The 19,539-nt window shown below is 40.9% G+C and overlaps 1 protein-coding gene across 4 annotated transcripts in view; it reads left to right on the plus strand.

Moving 5' to 3' along the window:
• The window catches only part of AMOTL1 (angiomotin like 1), a 146,690-nt gene that overhangs the window by 104,498 nt on the left and 22,653 nt on the right, over positions 1-19,539 (plus strand). For all 4 annotated transcript variants that reach the window (XM_008953811.6, XM_034933559.3, XM_034933558.3 and 1 more), the window contains one exon: positions 15,801-15,946. In XM_008953811.6, coding sequence (XP_008952059.4) covers positions 15,801-15,946 — 146 coding nt within the window. The remainder of the gene's footprint in view (positions 1-15,800; positions 15,947-19,539) is intronic.

The raw sequence follows: 19,539 nt of genomic DNA on the forward strand, positions 1-19,539 counted from the left end.
TCTCTACTAAAAATACAAAAAATTAGCTGGGCGTGATGGTGGGCGCCTGTAGTCCCAGCTACTCGGGGTGGGGCGCTGAGGCAGAAGAATGGCGTGAACCCGGGAGGCGGGGCTTGCAGTGAGCTGAGATCGCGCCACTGCACTCCAGCCTGGGCGACAGAGCGAGACTCCGTCTCAAAAAAAAAAAAAGTTATGTCTTGGAGTAATACATACCAAGAAGCCCGAGTTAGGCTGTGAAGCTTCTGCCAGCCACCTTGGCAATGGGAGAGTCAGAGGGAAGGGAGAAGTAGAGAATAACATGCTCAGCTTTTTTGCTAGGTGTTCGCACGGAAACTAGCCATCCAAGTCTAAGAACACCCAAACAACTCTTGCAGTTCAAGCAGCAGGCGGGACTTGAAAGATCTCCCAGTTAATGGAGGGAGGAGTTCCTTCCTGGCCAGATTTAAACATTTCCCTCTGCTCAGGGTAGTTTTCTTCTAAAAACTGAATTCTGCTCTTAAGTTAGAGTTTTATGAAGGCCTTGGTGGACTGCCTGGGTAATTACTACTTAATTCTAAAGACTGAAGTGGACATGAAACAGGCTCATTGTACTCCCCCCAGTCATGAGATTTGTCTATACAAAAAATCTTGAGGAATTAAGTGCTTAGGAGCTTGATGCCCTTGAGGAATTTTTTTCCCCTGTCACCTCATGGTATTGTAACATTCTCTTTGGAGGAATTCAGCTTTTTGTTTGTCTGTGAATTCTCTGGTCTTGCTTGTTTGTTTTTCCAAATGTTTTTGTAGCTTATAGGATGGTGATGTCAAAGCCAAATTGCTCCTGAAAACCAGGGCCTCTAGCCAACTCCTGTTTGGTCTGGCTGTGAGAAACTCGGGCTTCTTTGTCCCTCAACTTAACTAAGGTTCTCATTTTTCCCATTTGTTTGTCACATACACACATGCATACCAGAGGCAGGTTACTGTCTGCTAAAGGCAGAACCCCTGGAAATACCTCTTACCATTCTTAGCTGTGTCTTCTCAGTCACGGAAACTTTTTAAAACTGTTTCTTTCGAAAATGGATAGCGCTGCAGAATTCCCATCAGCTCTAGGCCAGAAAGCCAAAAATAAAATATTAGATGTGAAGAAACTGAACTGGTGGAAATGAAATTTCATTTTATTGGGGTTTTTAAATAGGTATGTTGGAGCTTTGTTGTATTCTTGAATTGAGTGGGACCTGATTAGCTCTGTCATGTTTGTGTTATTTTGGGATAAACCCAAATCATGTTTAAAGGTTGCACAAGAGCCTATCTCCACCGCTTTGGGATTTGCTAGGCACTGCAGGTTCAACATATCTGGTTAAACTCAAGTTTGTGTTAAGATTCTGGCTGTTAAATGATGTGCCTCTCTAAAAACAGAAGATTTCTTGGACATTCAATGATTTGTTTAAAACAACATATTGATGAGTCATGGGTGTAAATGAGTCAGAACTATATGCATTCGATTTCCCTTAAAATTCTTGCAGGTCTAAAAATTAACAGAAAAAAATGTGTTGGACCATATTGTTTTAAAAATAATAATTTGCTGTTTTCAATGTAGCTGGCTGGCAATCATCATCTTACCCTTGAATCTTATTTTAGCTATTTTCGTTTTCTGTCTCTTATAGAACTTAAAGGAGACTAAAATCATTTTCTAAAAGAAAATGCCTCCTGGTTTTTTTATTTCTATAAGGTCTTGTGTGAACCACAGATCAGAAATTAAGATGACATAAACATTTATTCTGTTGACCCACATAGAGCATAAGGAGATTATTTTGAATCCTCATTAGGTTTCATTACATCAGATGCTATGGGTTTCTATCAAGCATCATTAGGAAGGAAGGCTAGATGTTGTCACACGTGAACACACTGATTTACCTCCTCTTATGGACCAATCAGCACTAGTGCTTGCAGCTGCTCGTGACTCTGGGCTCCTTGGGGTGAAGCTCCTGTTACAGCATTTATTCTGCATCCTGTAAGGTCATGATTTATTTGGGTGACGCTCCACTAAATGGGAGAACTATAGACGTTCTTCACCAGTATTCATCCCCCACCAAAACCCCTTGCATGTTCATGTACCTGGCATTCAATAAATGTTTATTGAGAGAATGAGTAAAAGTGGAAAATCCTGGTGACAATAGGCTTGAAATTATCCTTATGCAGTGTCAGTATCAAAATATTCTTTTAAACTCAATGTTCCAGTCATGTTGAGAGAAACCCCAGGTAATCCTCTGTTATTTCAAGATATTAGGGTAAAATTATTAAACTACTATCAGAATAAAAGCAATTTAAAAATAGCTGAATTTCTTTTTTTGCATTCTTTCTTCCTTCCTTCTTCTTCTTTTTTTTTTTTTTTTAGAATAGAAGAATATCCAGATAATAGGAGTCTTTCATTATTAAGAACAATAGTATTTCTCAAGAAAGGTGACGTTAGTATAGTCCATTTTTGGCTCCTTTAACTCCTTCCCATTTACCCTGCTGTGGATTTGTTGGAGGTGAGAATTGGTCTGGTAGATAAAGGTTTTGGTAACAACTGGCCAGGTGCTCACACCAACCAATCCATAGGCCATGCTGGACACTGCAGATCTACACCATGAGCAAAGGGGAAGGATTGTCCAAGAAGCCTGCCAGGGTGACATCATTTTGATCAAGAAAGTTGTCTTAACTGATTCTCCTGAAAATGACCCTTACATGTAGTAGGACTATGCAGTTCTAAAAATCAAAGTTTTGTAGGTCCAGGCTCCAGCAAATTGTCTTGGATAAGCTGCCACATCTCCTGAGTCCTGGTGTCTTACTAACAGGCTCAGAGACCTGAAGTTAGATGCTTAATCTACCTGCACCTCTATTTCCTTTAAAGTAATAGAAGAATGAATCTCCCAATTTAGCCGCCAGAGCTCTGAGGGCTAACCAGTGACAGGAAATGTGAAGCAGTGTCTATAAAATACATGTATTCTGCAACACTTCTCCCTGCCTTCTTGCATCTATTTTGGCATGCACCTTCTCCAGAAGGACCTGCCAGCTTTCAGGGTGGGAGAGTGGGCCATGTTCCCAAAGAATGCCTGCGTGGTTTACTGAGCCTCACTGACTTTGGAAAGCAAAGCATGTGAGTGCTTAAGCCCACTTGATCAACCTTGACAGGCAGCACTGAGAAACTTCAGACCTACATGACAACCAGAAGTGCGCACAGCCTGCAGGGCATCTGTTTATGTTCAATCACATCTCCTCCCCAAGTGTGAAAATTAATGTTACTCAATTTAGGCTCAAATTAGGCTCTGATTTGCCATGCTTAAAGAATGGAGCTGATTGAAGAAGTGCCTCTTGGTCATGTATTGATGTCTGGCCTTTAACAACTAAACATGGGTTATGATTTTCACGTTGTTGGTTTTAAAATTATTTATTTGCTTGGCTTTCCTGTTATATATAAGGCTGAAAAATCAAGCATCTTAAACTTTTGAACATTCCTTGCACTACATAGCCAGATAGATGGATGGAGTAAGCACAAACTGGAAAACATACTGAAATCCATTTGCATTTCTTCTGGCATCAGGGAATCCTTGCTTTCCCTAATAATTCAGAACCAGGAAACCCACCTTCAGGCCTAAGCTTAAATTAAATGGCAGTTGCTTAGGGAGAATAAAGTTTGATTTCACAGACATTTTGAGAAAGCTTTCTCTTTCTTTCTTTCTTTCTTTCTTTCATTAACTCTAAGCTCTATTCTGATCTCAAGATACGGTTAGATCTTCCTTTTATATACTCCCCCAGCACTGTGTACTTTTTTCCACTGTAAACACTCATCACAACTGTAAATAAGTAATTGTTTGGATAATCCTTTTCTATCTTCCTCCACTAAACTGTACACACCATAAGGGGAGGGGCCCTGTCTGTCATCTTCACATTGGAGTCCCAACTCATTGTATGTTCAGAACCTGGCATAGTGCCTGGCACTTAGAGTCATTTAATAAATATTTGCTGGACATCGAATGAAATGATCATTATCATTTATTCAAGCAAACAGTCATATAGGCTATCTACTATCAACTCACTGTGTTTTAGGCCACAAGTCAGCAAACTCTTTCTGTTAAGGGCCAGCTGGTAAATATTTCAGGCTTTGAGAGCCACAGCTACTCAACTCTGTCCCTGTAGCCCCAAAGCCACCATAGATGATCCATAAACAAATGGGTGTAGCCCTGTTCTAATAAAAACCTTATTTACCAAAACAGGCTGTGGGCTGGGTTTGGCCTGCAGGTCATACTTTGCTGACCTCGGTTCCAGGAACCTAGTCATGGAAAAAGAAGAAGAAAGAACCTTAACAAAAGGAGAAAATATTGAAGGAAGATGCAAAATAAAGAACTTCAAAAGTATTCCCTAGATCTTACTTCGTAAATTGTCTTAATGTATAAATCAAGATATAATTGTTATTTTCTCTCTTAATCCCACATCAGGGGAACATAATTATTATCACTTTAGAAAAACAGAGAAAACTGAGACATAGAAACGCAGTAAAAAATTTTAGTTTCCCAGTGAGGATTCACAGTTAGCTAATGATGGAGAAAGGTCTGGGCAGGACTAGCCCTGTGGGTATCCATGATAGTTAATTGGCTGGATAGTGAAGTCTTAGGGGTGCCTCTCCCAGTGGTGCCATAAATTCTCACCATAAGGATCCTACTGTGAAATGAGGTCTGCAGATCTGGATATCAGATTTGGAGAGTACCTTAAAGGTTACAAGTGTGGTTACCAGCAATGCCTGTGTCTTCAGAACCAGAGCCCAGTAACCAGCCACCTGATGGCCGCCACAAGTGTCAGTGTCTTTGGAGGCTGTGGAGCTGCTGGTTACAAGTGTATCCTCAGGTGGAGTTGCAGGTTTGCTCCCCAGTTTCCATCCTTCAGGTCCTGCCTGGTTCAGGCCAGACCGGCTGTGGTCATTTAACAACGGTAACAGCTGCCAACACTAACTGAACACTAATTGAGCACTTACTGTGAGCCAAGCACTCTGCTAGCCCTCACAGGTACATTGTCTCTTTTACTGTTCCAAACAAACCTTTGAGGTAAGTATTGCAGGTACTTTACAGATGGAGAAATTGAGGCACAGGAAGATTAAGTAACTTGTCCATGGTCATACAGGCTGATAACTGAAGCAGACAGATTTTGAACCTAGGTCATTCGATTCTGGAGCCCAGACTTATACTGAACTGCTATGGGGAAGCCATCTCCTACGGACCAGGTGAGTGGAGAGATGTTAGAATGTGAGAGGTGGCAATGTTGAACTCCTGGTGATTTTAGAGCTCATTAGTGTAGTGTTCACATTTTACAAAGAAGAAACTGCAACCGGAGTGATCAAGTGTTTAATGGCTAAACCACAACTAGAATTAGGACCTCCTTTTTCTTATTTTTTGCTTCCCCTTTTCCAAAAGGTCAATTTTGTCGGCTCTGGGATTGACCGAGGATTTCATGTTTTTACACTGCGAAGGATCCTGGATGGTAAATGAACAAAGCTTTTATACTAGAAAATTTTTATACTAGAAGTCTTAATTGGTTGCAAATTATTTAGCCCAGCGCTGTGACTTAATACTAATGTATTCAGATCTTCTCAAGTGAGTTCCAACTACTGGAATTAACATTCTGTGCCTTTGGCTTTTACATCTATCTTTGAACTAGAGCCAATTATAATAAAAGGCCTTGTTGGATAATCCAGTGTATCCTCTTCAGATACCCCCTGCCCCAAATTTATTTTCTTGAGATCAGAATAGAGCTTAGAGTTAATGAGAGAAAGAAAGAAAGAAAGAAAGAAAGAAAGCTTTCTCAAAATGTCTGTGAAATCAAACTTTATTCTCTGGACGATAAAAATTAAAAAATAAGCAGAATACAACGAGTAACTCCATGGTGTGGTTTCTTACAATTAGTTTTCAAAACTATTTTTAGTTCGTGAATTATAGTGAGAGCCTACAGCTGTATCTTAATGGATTCAGAGAACTTTTGAGGGGACAAAGTGTTTGTTTTAAGTCCAGAAAATTTGGTCGTAGACCATTAAAAATAAGCTTGCATCTGTTACTAATTTTCTTTTTGCTTACAAAGACTGGTTTGGTAGAAAGAAGGGGGAAAAAAAGGAATCTATTCAAAGCAAGTTGCAAAAATGACAGTGGGAGGGGTTACAGAAGTTAAAAGAAGGGAGAGAATATAATTGTAGACAACACATTTCTTTATCCCTGATCAGTCCTAGCATAAACAACTTTTTCCGCCGGATGTAATGATTTCCCCAGCATAACTTCTATCTTTGGGGCAAGCTTTGGTTAAGCCATATCTGCATTCAGAGGGGCCACTTAAAAAACGTATGTGTATATATATATATATATATATATATATATATATATACACACACACACACATATACATATATATGTACACACACATATTATAATAATGCCTTAATGCCTTAGTTAAAACAAATATAAGTATATACATGTTATATACATATTTATATACTTATATTTGTTTTATACCTATATTGATTTCAATTAAGACATTATTTACATCCAGTAAAATTTACACACTTAAATGTCCTATTTCCTGAAATGTAACAATGAGCACAATCAAGGTACAGAACTTATATAGCTAGTATGGCTTCTCCTCACCTCTGTAAGTGAGCTGCTACTCCCCATCAGAAACTGTCTGCTTCTGTTCACATTTTAACACCTTCAGATCATTATTCTTTATATTATGGCCAGGTTTTATGGTTGTTCTCTGCACAGGAGCCAAATCGTCCAGGAGGGTCTTACTTTGTCATATCTGCAACTAGAAGTGTCAGTTTTTTATGTTAAGAAAAGAGAAGGCAAGGCCAGGCACGGTGGCTCACACCTGTAATCCCAGCACTTTGGGAGGCTGAGGCAGGCTGATTACCTGAGGTCAGGAGTTCAAGACCAGCCTGGCCAACACCTGGCCAACACCATGAAACCCCATCTCTACTAAAAATACAAAAATTAGCTGGGCGTGGTGGCACGCACCTGTAATCCCAGCTATTTTGGAGGCTGGGGCAGGAGAATCGCTTGAGCCCAGAAAGCAGAGGTTGCAGTGAGCCGAGATGGCACCACTGCACTCCAGCCTGGGCCACAGAGCCAGACTCTGTCTCAAAAAAAGAAAGAAAGAAAAAAGAAGGCAAAAAAGCACTTTTCTTCAGTGGTGGTTACAAAAAGTTTAAGTCTTCAGGTTTGATTTAAGATGGAATCACTAGTATGTATATAGTCGAAACCAAGAGCCTTGGGCATCCTATATTTATGTGGCATTATTAATTCATTGCCTAGTTTATTATGCTGTCAGCAGTGATGTCAAAGTAGCAGTACATTTTTATTTCAAGTAAAACAAAATAAAGTGAAAGGTTGAACAGTACATTTGGAAGCTGAGCTGGATGAATGGGTGTCTCCTCAGTCAAGCAAGTTTGTAAGTGCATATGTAATAAACTTGGGTGGGTAAAAAAAACCTCTGAATTACACCTAAATGTGTAAGCACAATTTCCAGAAGTAAAATGCAATGTGAAGAATAACTAGATCAGAGAAAATTGTATTTAAGAGAACTTCTACAGGTAGAGAGTCAAATAAATATTTTACCAAATCCTACCTGAGATATTTTACTTTTGGTGCTTTAAACTCACTGCGGGTTCTAGATAAGAGCAATAGATAAATTATATAAAATAACAAAAATATTATAACTATGTTAAGACAAAAATGTGTTGTTTTCCTATATTAGACCAATAGAAGATTTTGTGGTTAGGCTTTGTTACTTTTCAGTAACAAGTATTTGAAAACTGTTTTAAAGACTCAGTTAGAATTTGATTATATACCAATAGCATCCTCTTATTCAATAAGCTGTTGCCTAAACTTAATTTCTTCACATATAAGACACGTCGGTTATCTTAGATCTTTAGAGTCCTACGAAGATAGAAGGGTTTCGACGCACCGTGAAGAGAGCTTAGTCACTATGAAGAGGTCCAGTAGGAAAAATGAGACAGACACACGTCAGCCACTGGACCTAGAGTGCAAGGCAGAATGTGGCAAGGACCTGTTAGAGAACCACACTCAAAAGAACCCCCACCTCAAAAAAAAAGTGGGTTGGGGGAGAAGCCTATAGCCTTTAGGGTGGGCCTTGAAAAGTCATTAACAGTTTAGAAGAGTTTTGCTGCACAGCACTGTGTCAACAGGGACATTCCTATTCTTTTACATTTAGGCAACAGAGTTTGAATAAATGCATTGCACTTTAGGCTTTACCTCATTTTCCCATATTATCCATCTCTCCAGAAGATTTCTTCCCCACATTTTAACGGCAGCCATTTCCACAAATCTTTGTCTCTTTTGTAATGACTAAACTAGTAGCTTTCAAACTCAGAACTCTTGTTCAGATAGTGTGGAAGCATATGTAAAATGAAGGACAGCTGAAGAAATTTCTGGCTGAGATGGGTTCATCTTCAGAACTCCTCTCCTTCCCACTTGGCCCCAACGTCCCTTCTCTCCCTTCGCTCCCTTCCCTGTCCCTCTCCCAGGGTTCTGCAGAACAGTTTGGTTTGCATTCCGCTTCTTAATTTTCCTTATTACATAACTCATTTAAAAACACTCCACTCTCTCTGCCATTTAAAACCAGCCCTCGCTGGAGTGTTCCTGTTTGTGAATAGACCCACCTTAACCACCCACTTGCAGCCTATGTATCCAGCTGCCTGGCAGAACCCTGGTAATCTGCACCAGAGCTCAGGGACAGCAGAAAGCTGAAGACCCTTTCCCCAAATAACAAGCCTCCTTACCCAAGAAACCATCAGCAAATTTTAAAAAGACAACAAAAAATCAAACCAGCATCTTCTAAGGTCAGCGTTGTATCATATTGCTTTTCTGTTTGTGAATTAATGTGTGGCTTTAAAAAGTAGATCGTGTTTCATGTTGTTTTGCATCAAATAAGCCTCATGTGAATAGATCACTTGTATGTGTTGTAAACAGTGCTCTTTTTGGATTCTATTTTTTTTGAGTCTCTTTCTAGGTTCATCATTTTGACTCAAACTGGGGTGAGGATGTGGGGGTAGATGTTAAGAAGGGGCCCCTGAGTGTGGAATATCTTTGAGGCAGAAGGAACCTAAATAGTTTTGTAGACAGTAAAGTAAATGAAATATGTTCCTATTGTCTTTCCACTCCCACAACCTCAGAAAAAAAGAAATTACCTTTGGTATCAACAAGAACTTTCTAATAAATCTGACCCTTCAATTGCCCTATAAATTGTAGCTGTCCCTTGGAATAGAATCCTCTCCAACATCTGTTTAGTATTATCAGATATGGTGCCAGGTATCTTGGAGCTGAGGGATCACTGAGGAAGAAGAAATGGAGGAGAAACATTAGGGAGGGATAGTGTGGCAGATAATTATTTGGACATCTTTTCATAAGAGGAGTTCATTTCAGCAGCATTGTGGAGAAGTTTCTAGTTAACAGAATTGATGCCATTGGTGTCGATCAGCACTGGACTAGCTGGGCAGATAGCATGAAAGTTGTCTATTTCATAGAGCATTCCAGGTTAGGAAGCATTGGCCTCTTCACACAGAGGTTCATTCTCTGAGTGAACCTCCAGTGCTGGACTTGGGGCTCTGGCACGGTACATAGAGGGCCTGGACACTGTTGTACATGGCTCCCATCAGTCTCCCTACTCGGCCTCTCCTTTGTCTATGGCCTCTTCTCTGGTAATGCCCTTTAAGCTATCTTCACTCAGAGAGTCCCAGGGACTGTCCTCTAAAATCAGTTATTAGCATTTCTGAGGTTCATTGTTGTGCCTGCCTCCTCCTCCTTTAACTCTGCCACCACCACCCCCTCTTCCCACATCCAAGAACCTTCCTTGAGAAGTGCCAGAGAGATACCTGACTCTCCAGAAGCAGGTGCCAGAATGGGCTAGTTATGTATCACTATGGGAGCATTTGGAATTTGGAGCTTGAACAGAATTAGCTTGGCCTATTTTTATGCCTTCATACCTCTCTCTTTCTCTCTCTCTTCCTTTCTTCTCCCTCTCTCTCTCTGAGAGACCTAAACCCCCCAAATCCAGTTGGTTAAGGATCAAACCTTGATCCCAGCTGAAAAAGGAAAAGAATACTGTCTTAGTTCATTTTCTGCTGCTGTAACAGAATACCACAGACTAGGTAATTTACAAACAATAGAAGTTTATTTGGTTCATAGTTCGGGAGGCTGGGAAGTCCAAGAGCATGGTGCTGGCACCTAGTGAGGGCCTTGTGCTCTGTTATTGCATGGCCAAAGGGCAGAAGGCAGAAGTGATCCCATGAGACAGAATCAAGCAGAACTCATTTTTTAAATCAGTAGCCTATTCCTACAATAACCAACCTACTCCTACAGTAACAGCATTAATTCATTCATGAGGGCTGAACCCTCATGGCCTAATCACCTCTTAAAGGCGCCACCTCTTAATACTGTTACAATGAGGATTAAGTTTCTAACACATGAAATTTGGGGAACCATATTCAAACCATAGCAAACACCTATGTTTTACCTACCAAGCACTCCAGTGACTTAGACACTCCTTGATCAAGCAGGCAGTAGCTGGACTCCTCTATCTCTCCAGCTACATGGGGTAGGGAAAAACTTCTCGAAAATCCGTTATATCAGAAAGCCCTAGAAATTAATTACTATGTAGGAAGTGCTGGCTTACAGGTTTGCTGTCCTCAGAAGCCCCAGCCATAAGTGGGAGCACTGAATATGAAGCTGTAGCACAGCACATAGAGCCCTGACCTTATACACACATCCACCCTCAATGTTTCTTAACTGAAGTGGCTAAGATGGTAGAACAGGGTCGTCTGTCCCATGGATCAGCTGGCAGTTAGGCTTAGTGCTCAGATAGTAATCACAGAAACAGTTTCAGCAGGGTGTCCACTTGGAACCTTACCCAGAACTGACAAAGGAGAAGGGTAAGACAGAAAGGGGACATCTTTGAATTATTGGGCCTGTTTCTACTTTCCACCACTTGTGTTCTTTCCTCAAGCAAGGGAGACTAATGTATGGGTGGAGACACAAATGGGACCACCATTCGACATTGTACAAGTGTCATAGCTTGTTTTGCTTCAGTTTTCTATTTGTCAAAATGGGGCTTATGTGAGGATTATATGTTGTAAAGCTCTTGGAACAGTAGCTGGGACATGGTAAGTCCCCAGGAATATATGTTAGCTCTTGTTGTTATTTATCAAGTATAGTATTATGTGCCAAGTCCTGTGGTAGGCATTTTATGGGTACTTATTTTAATCCTCACCCGCAGTTCTGCAAAATAGATCTTGTGAGCTTCATTTGAGGAGATGGAGTCTCAGAGAGGTAAAATCATGTGTCCAAGGTGAGCTGCTATGTGAAGGTGCCAAAGTCAAACCAGGTCGGCCTGGCCACACAGCCTGTGCCATCACTGTGGTTTCAAGAGTAAACAGTGTATGAGCAGACATCCTTCTATGTAAATGGGACCAGAGCCATCAAGCTAAACAGCTCCCTGTGCCACACAGTTCAGGGTAGTTCATATCCACTGAGTAAACAGACCATTCTGGGCAAGAATTCCCTTGTGTCAACTTGCCTGTTCTAGGAATTCTCAGTATGTATATTGGAGCCCTACCAAAAATTCATCACGAGACTTGTCTTTCTTGAGATCCATCCTAAGAGGCTTAGCTAATAAACTGAAGGACCTTCTTATGAGGTGGTTTCACCATGGGACTCTCCCTTGTTATCTCCCGAAAGATGACTTCTTTGAGTGAGTCTGATACACTTCATGGTCCCCATGTCTCCAAGAGTTGGGGAGCGTAGCTAGCCCACCTTGTAGGCTCACTGCCTTGATACCCCATCTTCCTCACTCCCTGCCCTGAATTAGCTGTCTTTCCTGTGTTCTCATAGCACCCTGTGCATGCATCTGTTAGAGCACCTTGTCACATTGCCTTTGCCCATATCCTTACATCTTTTCCCACCAGATCAAGTGCAGAATGCTACATCCTACTCACCTCATAGCCCTAGAATTTATCATACTTCCTGTAACAACAATAATAACCAGTGTTATCAAAGTTGACATTCATCGGGAACTTACTATATGCCTTTTGAAATAGGTACTATTGTGATGCTTACTTTAAAGGCAAAGAAGCTGAAGCACAGAGAGGTTTGTTTACTACCTCAGTCACAGAACCATAAGTGGAAGAGCTGGGTATGAACCCAGGCAGTACTCTGATGCCTCTGAGTAGTAGATGCTTCATTAGTTAATATTTGTAAATGGATACACATGTGAATGTAATTGCTATGTTTTCAGAGATATATGACCTGTGACATAACTTAAATCTGTGCAATAATAAACTATGTTATAATGGGGCTCTTCTATCCCTATGTGTGCTTGGAGAGGAGGGGCAGTACAGGGCTGTGTTTGGGAACACGCATTAGATATAAATGCAACTTCTATTTCTGCCATTGATGATCATCACCTCTGTGGGCAAGTTACCCTTTTTTTAGTGGCATTTTCCTCAGCTGGAAAATAAAAATTATGGTGCCTACCTCATACAGTAAACTTAGAATAAAGAGACTACTATAAGTAACCATTCCTGGAACACAATACTTATTCAACAAACATGGGAAGATATTGTTACTACTATTATCATGAGCATTGTTTTTAAAACTTTATAATTGACAACACTACTTCCTATCAGTGGACAAGGAGTTCTGAACCAGTGTGAGTGATACTAAATGGTACTGCTGGAGCTTGAAATCTAAAGTCACCAAATTCAGGACAGAGATGTTTGACCCATGAATTTCAGAGGTCTACAAAACACCCCAGAAACGAATGTAGCTTTTGTCCAGTCTCCACATCTTTGTCTGTAGTGTACACTGTGGGGTTTAGGGAGCCTGGGCAGAGGAAGGAACCAGAGGTATCCATGGTCAGTACCAGTCATCTGATATGTTGCGGCTTGTAAGCGAGCAGTGGGTTCGAAGGTCGAGTGGACAACTGCATAACAAAGGCTGTTAGGAGGTCATGAGGATACTGAATACCTAATAGCTAACAGGAGCTATAATTTATTGTTCAGTGGACACTGAACTTGGCACATAATAGAGACTCACTCATTCATTCAACAATATTTTTGAGCCAGATGCTCTTATTGGCCCAGGGAATCAATAATAACCAAACAAAGTCCTTTATACTTTATAAGCATCACCATCATCAACAGCATCATCGTAATAACACTGTGATGTAGATGTTACCATTGCCATTTGATAGTTGAGGGAGCTGAGGCACAGAGAGGTTAAATACCTCACCTGAGGCCTCATAATTGTAAAGTAGTGAGCCTAGGATTTGAATCCAGGTCTTTCTCATGCTAAAAATCCTTTCTTTAGCTACAATATGATACTGCTTATCAAGCAAATAGCAAATGCTGAGATCATATATATATGTGGTGGGGGGGTGTTGGAGGGGGTGGGGTGTTTGTTGACTCAGGACTATATAAATAGCTATCATTGTGACATAGCAATCAATAATAGTGATCACTGATTTGCAGAACATGAGAAGCTTTGGTTGTGGCTTCTATTCTTGAGCTCAGACTATCATTTTATTACTTCTGGTCAACATTAGTGTATACTTGGTGGCCCTCAACAAAGAGAAGAACCTTTATGCTTAGGTTGATAACCAGGTAGAAGCTCTGAGATCCTGTGGTTCATCTCCAGGATGCCTGCTTAGTAATACCTGAGTGCCCTCTAGAGCTTGGACAAGGCCAGCAGCCACTATGCCCATTGAGATGTTGTCCAAACCTAGGGTTAGGTGGTCAAATATCAGTGACTTTGCACAGAAAGAGTGAGGTGCTTTGATCCCTTCAGGGCTGTGGATGGGGACGGGCAGCGCTAGTGGGCTGCTACTGACCCCTTTGTTTAGGTCTCTCACATGCCTGTTATGGCTGAGGTCTCACATGCCAGTGGATTGGGAAGGAAGTTTCAGAGGCACCATTTCAAATGCTGCAGAAAGGAAGAAGGGGCAGTGCAGTGGGTCACTGCAGTGGGGCATAAAGAGCCCAGAAGTAGTGCTGTGCTCTGAGTCAGGATCTTGGTGGCCTCATCTTGTTTTCAGGGATGCCATTGTTTCTAGGAAGCACAGCCACTACTTAGCTTTACAAGTCAGCTCCTTCAGTCTATCGATTCAGAAGCTGTTCCATTGCCTTCTGATCCCATCGACATAATTCGACAATGCAAGGGTTGTGCAGTCAAGAAGGAAGGACATTGTACTGGGACATCAGGAGAACCAGATTCTGGCCCTGGCTCTGTCCCCACTGGCTGGGAGACCCTGGACAAGTGCCTTTGTTCCTCAGGACTTTCCTCTTCTCAGCAATGAAGCAAAAGAGGGAGAACTGGATGTTGATGTTTCCTGTGATCCTTTCTGGCTCTAAAGTTGTGAGTTTATCTGATATTTGCAGCCTTACAGTGTCATTTTAATTTCCATGCCCTGTATTTAAAACCACATTTTTCTGCCCTGTTAGTGTGCTGCATTCTTTCTATTGCTTCAGAACACATAGTGCTGGTCCTAAATAACTATTCGTTAAATTAACGAATGAATATAGACAGAAATATGAATGAATGCAAACACTGTTAACCACTGGTTAACCACTGATGTTGCTTCCAGACTTGGGTTCTGTATGGTTCAGTGTGGGTTGCTAGGAGGATTGAGATAGCTAGTATGGAACATTGAAATGGTGTGGGCACATAGAAATCCATTTCTAACTACTATTGTTGCTGCTACTATTGTAATTCTATGCCTCATTTTCTATAAATACAGAATAGTATGCATACGGTTTTGTAACTACCTGTTTTCAATAAGGAGACTTTTTTTCATGTCACTAGTATTCTCTTATTTAATTTTAATGGATGCATCCTATCAGAGAGTTTCTAGAAGTTTATTTGGCCAATCTCTTACATACTGTTTGTTCAAGTTTTTCCATATTATAAGCAACGTATCTAAATAGTCTTAGTTTTAAAAAACAGCATATTGCTTTTGCAACATGAAAAGTATTTTCAATAAGAAATGCTCATCCCATGACACTATCGACGCTGCCTGCTTAAACTACAACAGTAGAGCAGTCTGTATAGGACGATGGGTAACTAAGAGCATACCAGCCTTGGCTTCCCATATGCAAAGAGAGGCAGTGATCGCCATCATTACATCACCATTGAATGAGAGAAAAGCAGTTTTCCTAAATCTAAAGCCTTGTCCCTTTCCCCTTTTTAGCAGGAAAAGGGGAAATTGTGGGGCCAGGTCATATGGAAAGAGGATCTACCTGGAGATTGGAGGCCTGAGCTTGAAGCTCCCCTCTGCTGTCTAGCCTCAGGCAAAGAGCTTACCTCTCTGGACCTTGGTTTATTTTTCTATGAATGAGAATATTAATATTATTATTAATATTACCCACCCTTTCATCACAGATTTGGAAAATGGAAGCAGGGAATGTTGTAAGCATAAAATGTAATAGTAGATACAAGATTAATTTGAAGTATGAAAGTCAATGTTGTAGAGAAGTGAGTTATCGAGAATATAGGGTCACTGGTTCTTTGTGTACTGTTCACAAGTGTGGCCTGGAATGTATCTACTGTTGACCGTGGTTTTTGAGAAAACCATTACCTTCCATACCACCACTATGAAAAGGGAGCAGAAACAGCAATTCAGTCCTCCATTATTTGCATGCTTTTTTATTTTTAATCCTTGCCAGATGTCGACTGGCCGTGAGCCCAGAGGGTGTGCAATTTCTGATAGAGGTAGTTTTGTTCTTGTTTCCCTTCTAGACAAAGAATTCTTGAAGGAAAAGGAGAAATTAGAAATGGAGTTAGCAGCAGTGCGGACTGCAAGTGAGGACCATCGGAGACACATCGAGATCCTGGACCAGGCTTTGAGCAATGCCCAGGCCAGGGTCATCAAGCTGGAAGAGGAGGTGAGACCAGGCTGTGGGGATTTGGTGGGGAAGAGGGCAAGCAGAGCCCAGAGGGCTTCCACTTTCTTTTCCTAACCCAACTACTTTAACCAGAGCCAATTCCAAGGAGTTGAGACAGGGGAGGGATATGGGAAACTTCTCAAATAAAAGTGAATAAAAACAGAGTCTATGCATTCTAGAGCCAGGCCAAGTATGAAAAGCACATGGGAATCCCATCAGCAAAGCACTCACACTCGGTGTGAAGCCCAGCCTACAGCCCATCGGTTGACACGTGTCCTACTCAGGCATCATGCATTGCATTTAGTAGTTTCTGATGAAATCAACCCTTTAGCTTAAGCGTTATGAGGTAGCCTTTTCCTTAAAGCCTGACTGAGGAATTAAAATGACCATTTCCGAGGTCCAAGCCAAGGAATCCAGGCTATAGATGAAGAAGAAGAAAAGGAGCAGAGGCCTAGCCAGGCAGCCAGGGACCAGCTGCCTCACACCTTCCAGCACCCTGTGGTGGTGGCGGCAGGTGCCTCTGTGTTACACAGGCTTACCTGAGCAGGATCCGTTCCAGGAAGTAGAAGCCCAAAGTCTATAAGAGTCTTAACTGAGAAAGTCTGCCTGAAGTGCTTAGCTTGTTGCTGGGCACAAAGGAAACAGTATTGTTACTAACCCAACTGTTGTTGAATTTAAAAAAACTGTCTCTTCAGAAAACCTCCCCCGATGCTAAGTAACAGGGATGTTTCATCAGATTTCAAACACAAGGATAAAGCAGCTGAAGAGGAAGATGATGGAGTAAACGAGGGTCTTGCCCATTGGAAGCCTTTAAAACCCCATAAGTCTTGCATAGAAACTACCATTTTAATACTAGCATAAGGATCCGGGGCAACAGCCTTCCATGTTGCCACTAAGGAACGTATTAAATATGAAAACACTTGCCACAGAAAGTGACCTCAACCCCTTAAAGACAGGAGATCTGTTATGCCTAAGGGAGGCTGGGGCTTCTCATTATTGTCATCACTGAAATGACATCTCCATCTCCATGAGTGGAGCTAAGGAAAATCATGGTTTTTAAAATCTTTTAGTTTTAATATTTCTATTAAAGTAAAAATTAGTTGTGAGCTTCTTGAAGACAAGTTATAACAACCAATATGGGTCTTTTTTTAAAATCATTATATTTATGTGAAATCTTTGGTTGGTTGAATGTAGCCTCTCCAGAATGTCTCATAGGTCTGCTTCCAGCATCACTCCTTTCTAATTAGTTTCCTTTAAGGGTCTTAATTCAGTTCAGACACTGAGAGCCTACTGTAATTTACCATGATGGGTAAGAGTGAACTCTAGAGCAGACAGCTGTAAATGAGAATCCTGGCTCTATGGCCTGTCAGCTGTGTGACCTTAAGCAAGTCACGTAACCTTGAAGACTTTTCTCATCTCTAATGGAGATAATAAAGGACTTTACCTCCTCTTCCTGTTGTTACTTGGAGGATTAAATGAGATACTACATATAAAGCACAATGCTTGGCATGGTAGTGTTCCAACAGTGTTGGCTGATGTAATTACTGTTACTAATCATCCTCATCGGGATATATGCCTTGCAAGAATTAAGGTTGATACAAAGGTGAAGGAGACAGATTCCTGCCTTCAAGCTTCTTGCAATTGCTTAAGGATAGTATTTATTCATTTAACAAATACTTATTGGGTGCCTACTAAATGCTGAGCGCTATTCCAGGCATTGGGTACGCCCTGTTCACTCTGCCCAGTGGAGACCAAAATAGGCAAATCTCTTGGTGCTTATATTCTAGTAGCTGCACATTCAGAAAAGTATACTCAGTGGAAGATATGGTAAGTGGTGTATGAATCACACACACAAAATATTTTGTCAGATGAGGCTGCAGGAACCTTCACTTAGTAGGTCTTCAGAAGCCAGTGGAATTGAGCAATCAAAATCACAAGGAATGAAAGGGCCAGATGAAAATCAATCCCAAGAACAGGTGTAAAAGGTCTAAAGTTGCTCTCTCCTCCTTGAAAGGTCAAAGCATCTCCATTTTATTCCAGTGGCTTCAGCTAGGACAGGATATAGGTATAACTCACAGCAGTGCTGCCTGCTGAGTCAGAAAGCTCACCTAGCAGCTAAATCACTAGCATGTTCCAGCTTGCCAGTGTCATCACTGAACTTAAGATTGAATACACCCAGGTGCGGAATGACAGGAAATAGCATCTGGTGTCTTCTCACCCAGGACCAAATCAAGTTGATGCCTAAGCCTGATTTTTGGCACTAGCCAGTTCTCAGAATGCTGTCAGTATGCCCAGGATTTATGAACATGGGCCAAACTCCTAATTGGAAGAAAACAAAGTGTGAGAGTAAGAGTTGGAAGTTGTTGGTCATAATTCTAAATCCATAGCTGATGTGACATTTCCATAAATTATTTTAACCTTAATTTCCATCTCCTCAGTTATTGTGTTGTTGAATATTCACTGTGCACTTCCCATCTCTTCAAGGCTCCAACTACCTTTCTATAAAGGACTCTGAAATCTTTAGAACAAAGTTACTCCATAGATAACTGTAATAAGAAAAATTTTTTATTTATGCACACATACATAAATGGGTACACATACATATATAAATACATGCCTAATTTCTCTATTATAAATGTAATTTATGCTTATAGAAAACTTGAAAAAATATAGAAAAGAATAAAGAATTGCCATTCTGTCATATAGATAAGCATGCTTAATGCTAAGTATTTCATTCCTGCCTTTTTTTCATGGATAGACATTGTTATGATAATGTTGTATATAATTTTTGATTCTGGATTTTTCACTTGACATTATAGAATAAGCATTTCTTCATGATGTCAAAAACTCTTTTTTTAATTCTATCTATTTTATGCTATTTTTAGTTTTACTTTAAGTTCCAAAATACAAGTGCAGAACGTGTAGATTTGTTACATAGGTCTACATGTGCCATGGTGGTTTGCTGCACCTACCAACCCATCATCCAGGTTTTAAGCCCCACATGTATTAGCTATTTGTCCTAATCCTCTCCCTCCCCTCACCCCCAGCCCCCAACTTGCCCTGGTATGTTTTGTTCCCCTCCCTGTGCCTATATGTTCTCATTGTTCGGCTCCCACTTAAAGTGAGAACATGTGGTGTTTGGTTTTCTGTTCCTGTGTTAGTTTGCTGAGAATGATGGCTTCCAGCTTCATCCATGTCCCTACAGAGGACGTGATCTCATTCCTGTGTATGGCTGCATAGTATTCCATGGTGTATATGTACCACATTGTCTTGGACATTTGGGTTGCTTCCATGTCTTTGGATGGACATTTGGGTTGCTTCCATGTCTTTGCTATTGTAAATAGTCCTGCAATAAACATACGTGCAAAAACTCTTTATTTACCTCACTTCCAATGCCTGAAAATGCAGAAATTATTAAGCAATAAATGAGTATTGAGCTCAAAGCTGCACAAATTACCAAAAGCAGGTACCCCAGTAGAGTCTTCAATTTCATACATCCTAGCCATTGTAGGTATAACTGGCAGTCTATGTGTAAATCTTTTCTGTTCCAGTGCACTTGAAGGATAGGAGTAGGGCGGTGGGAGGTACGTGCA

Source organism: Pan paniscus, chromosome 9 (assembly GCF_029289425.2).
Source record: "Pan paniscus chromosome 9, NHGRI_mPanPan1-v2.0_pri, whole genome shotgun sequence".
In the NCBI taxonomy this organism is placed as follows: Eukaryota; Metazoa; Chordata; class Mammalia; order Primates; family Hominidae; genus Pan; species Pan paniscus.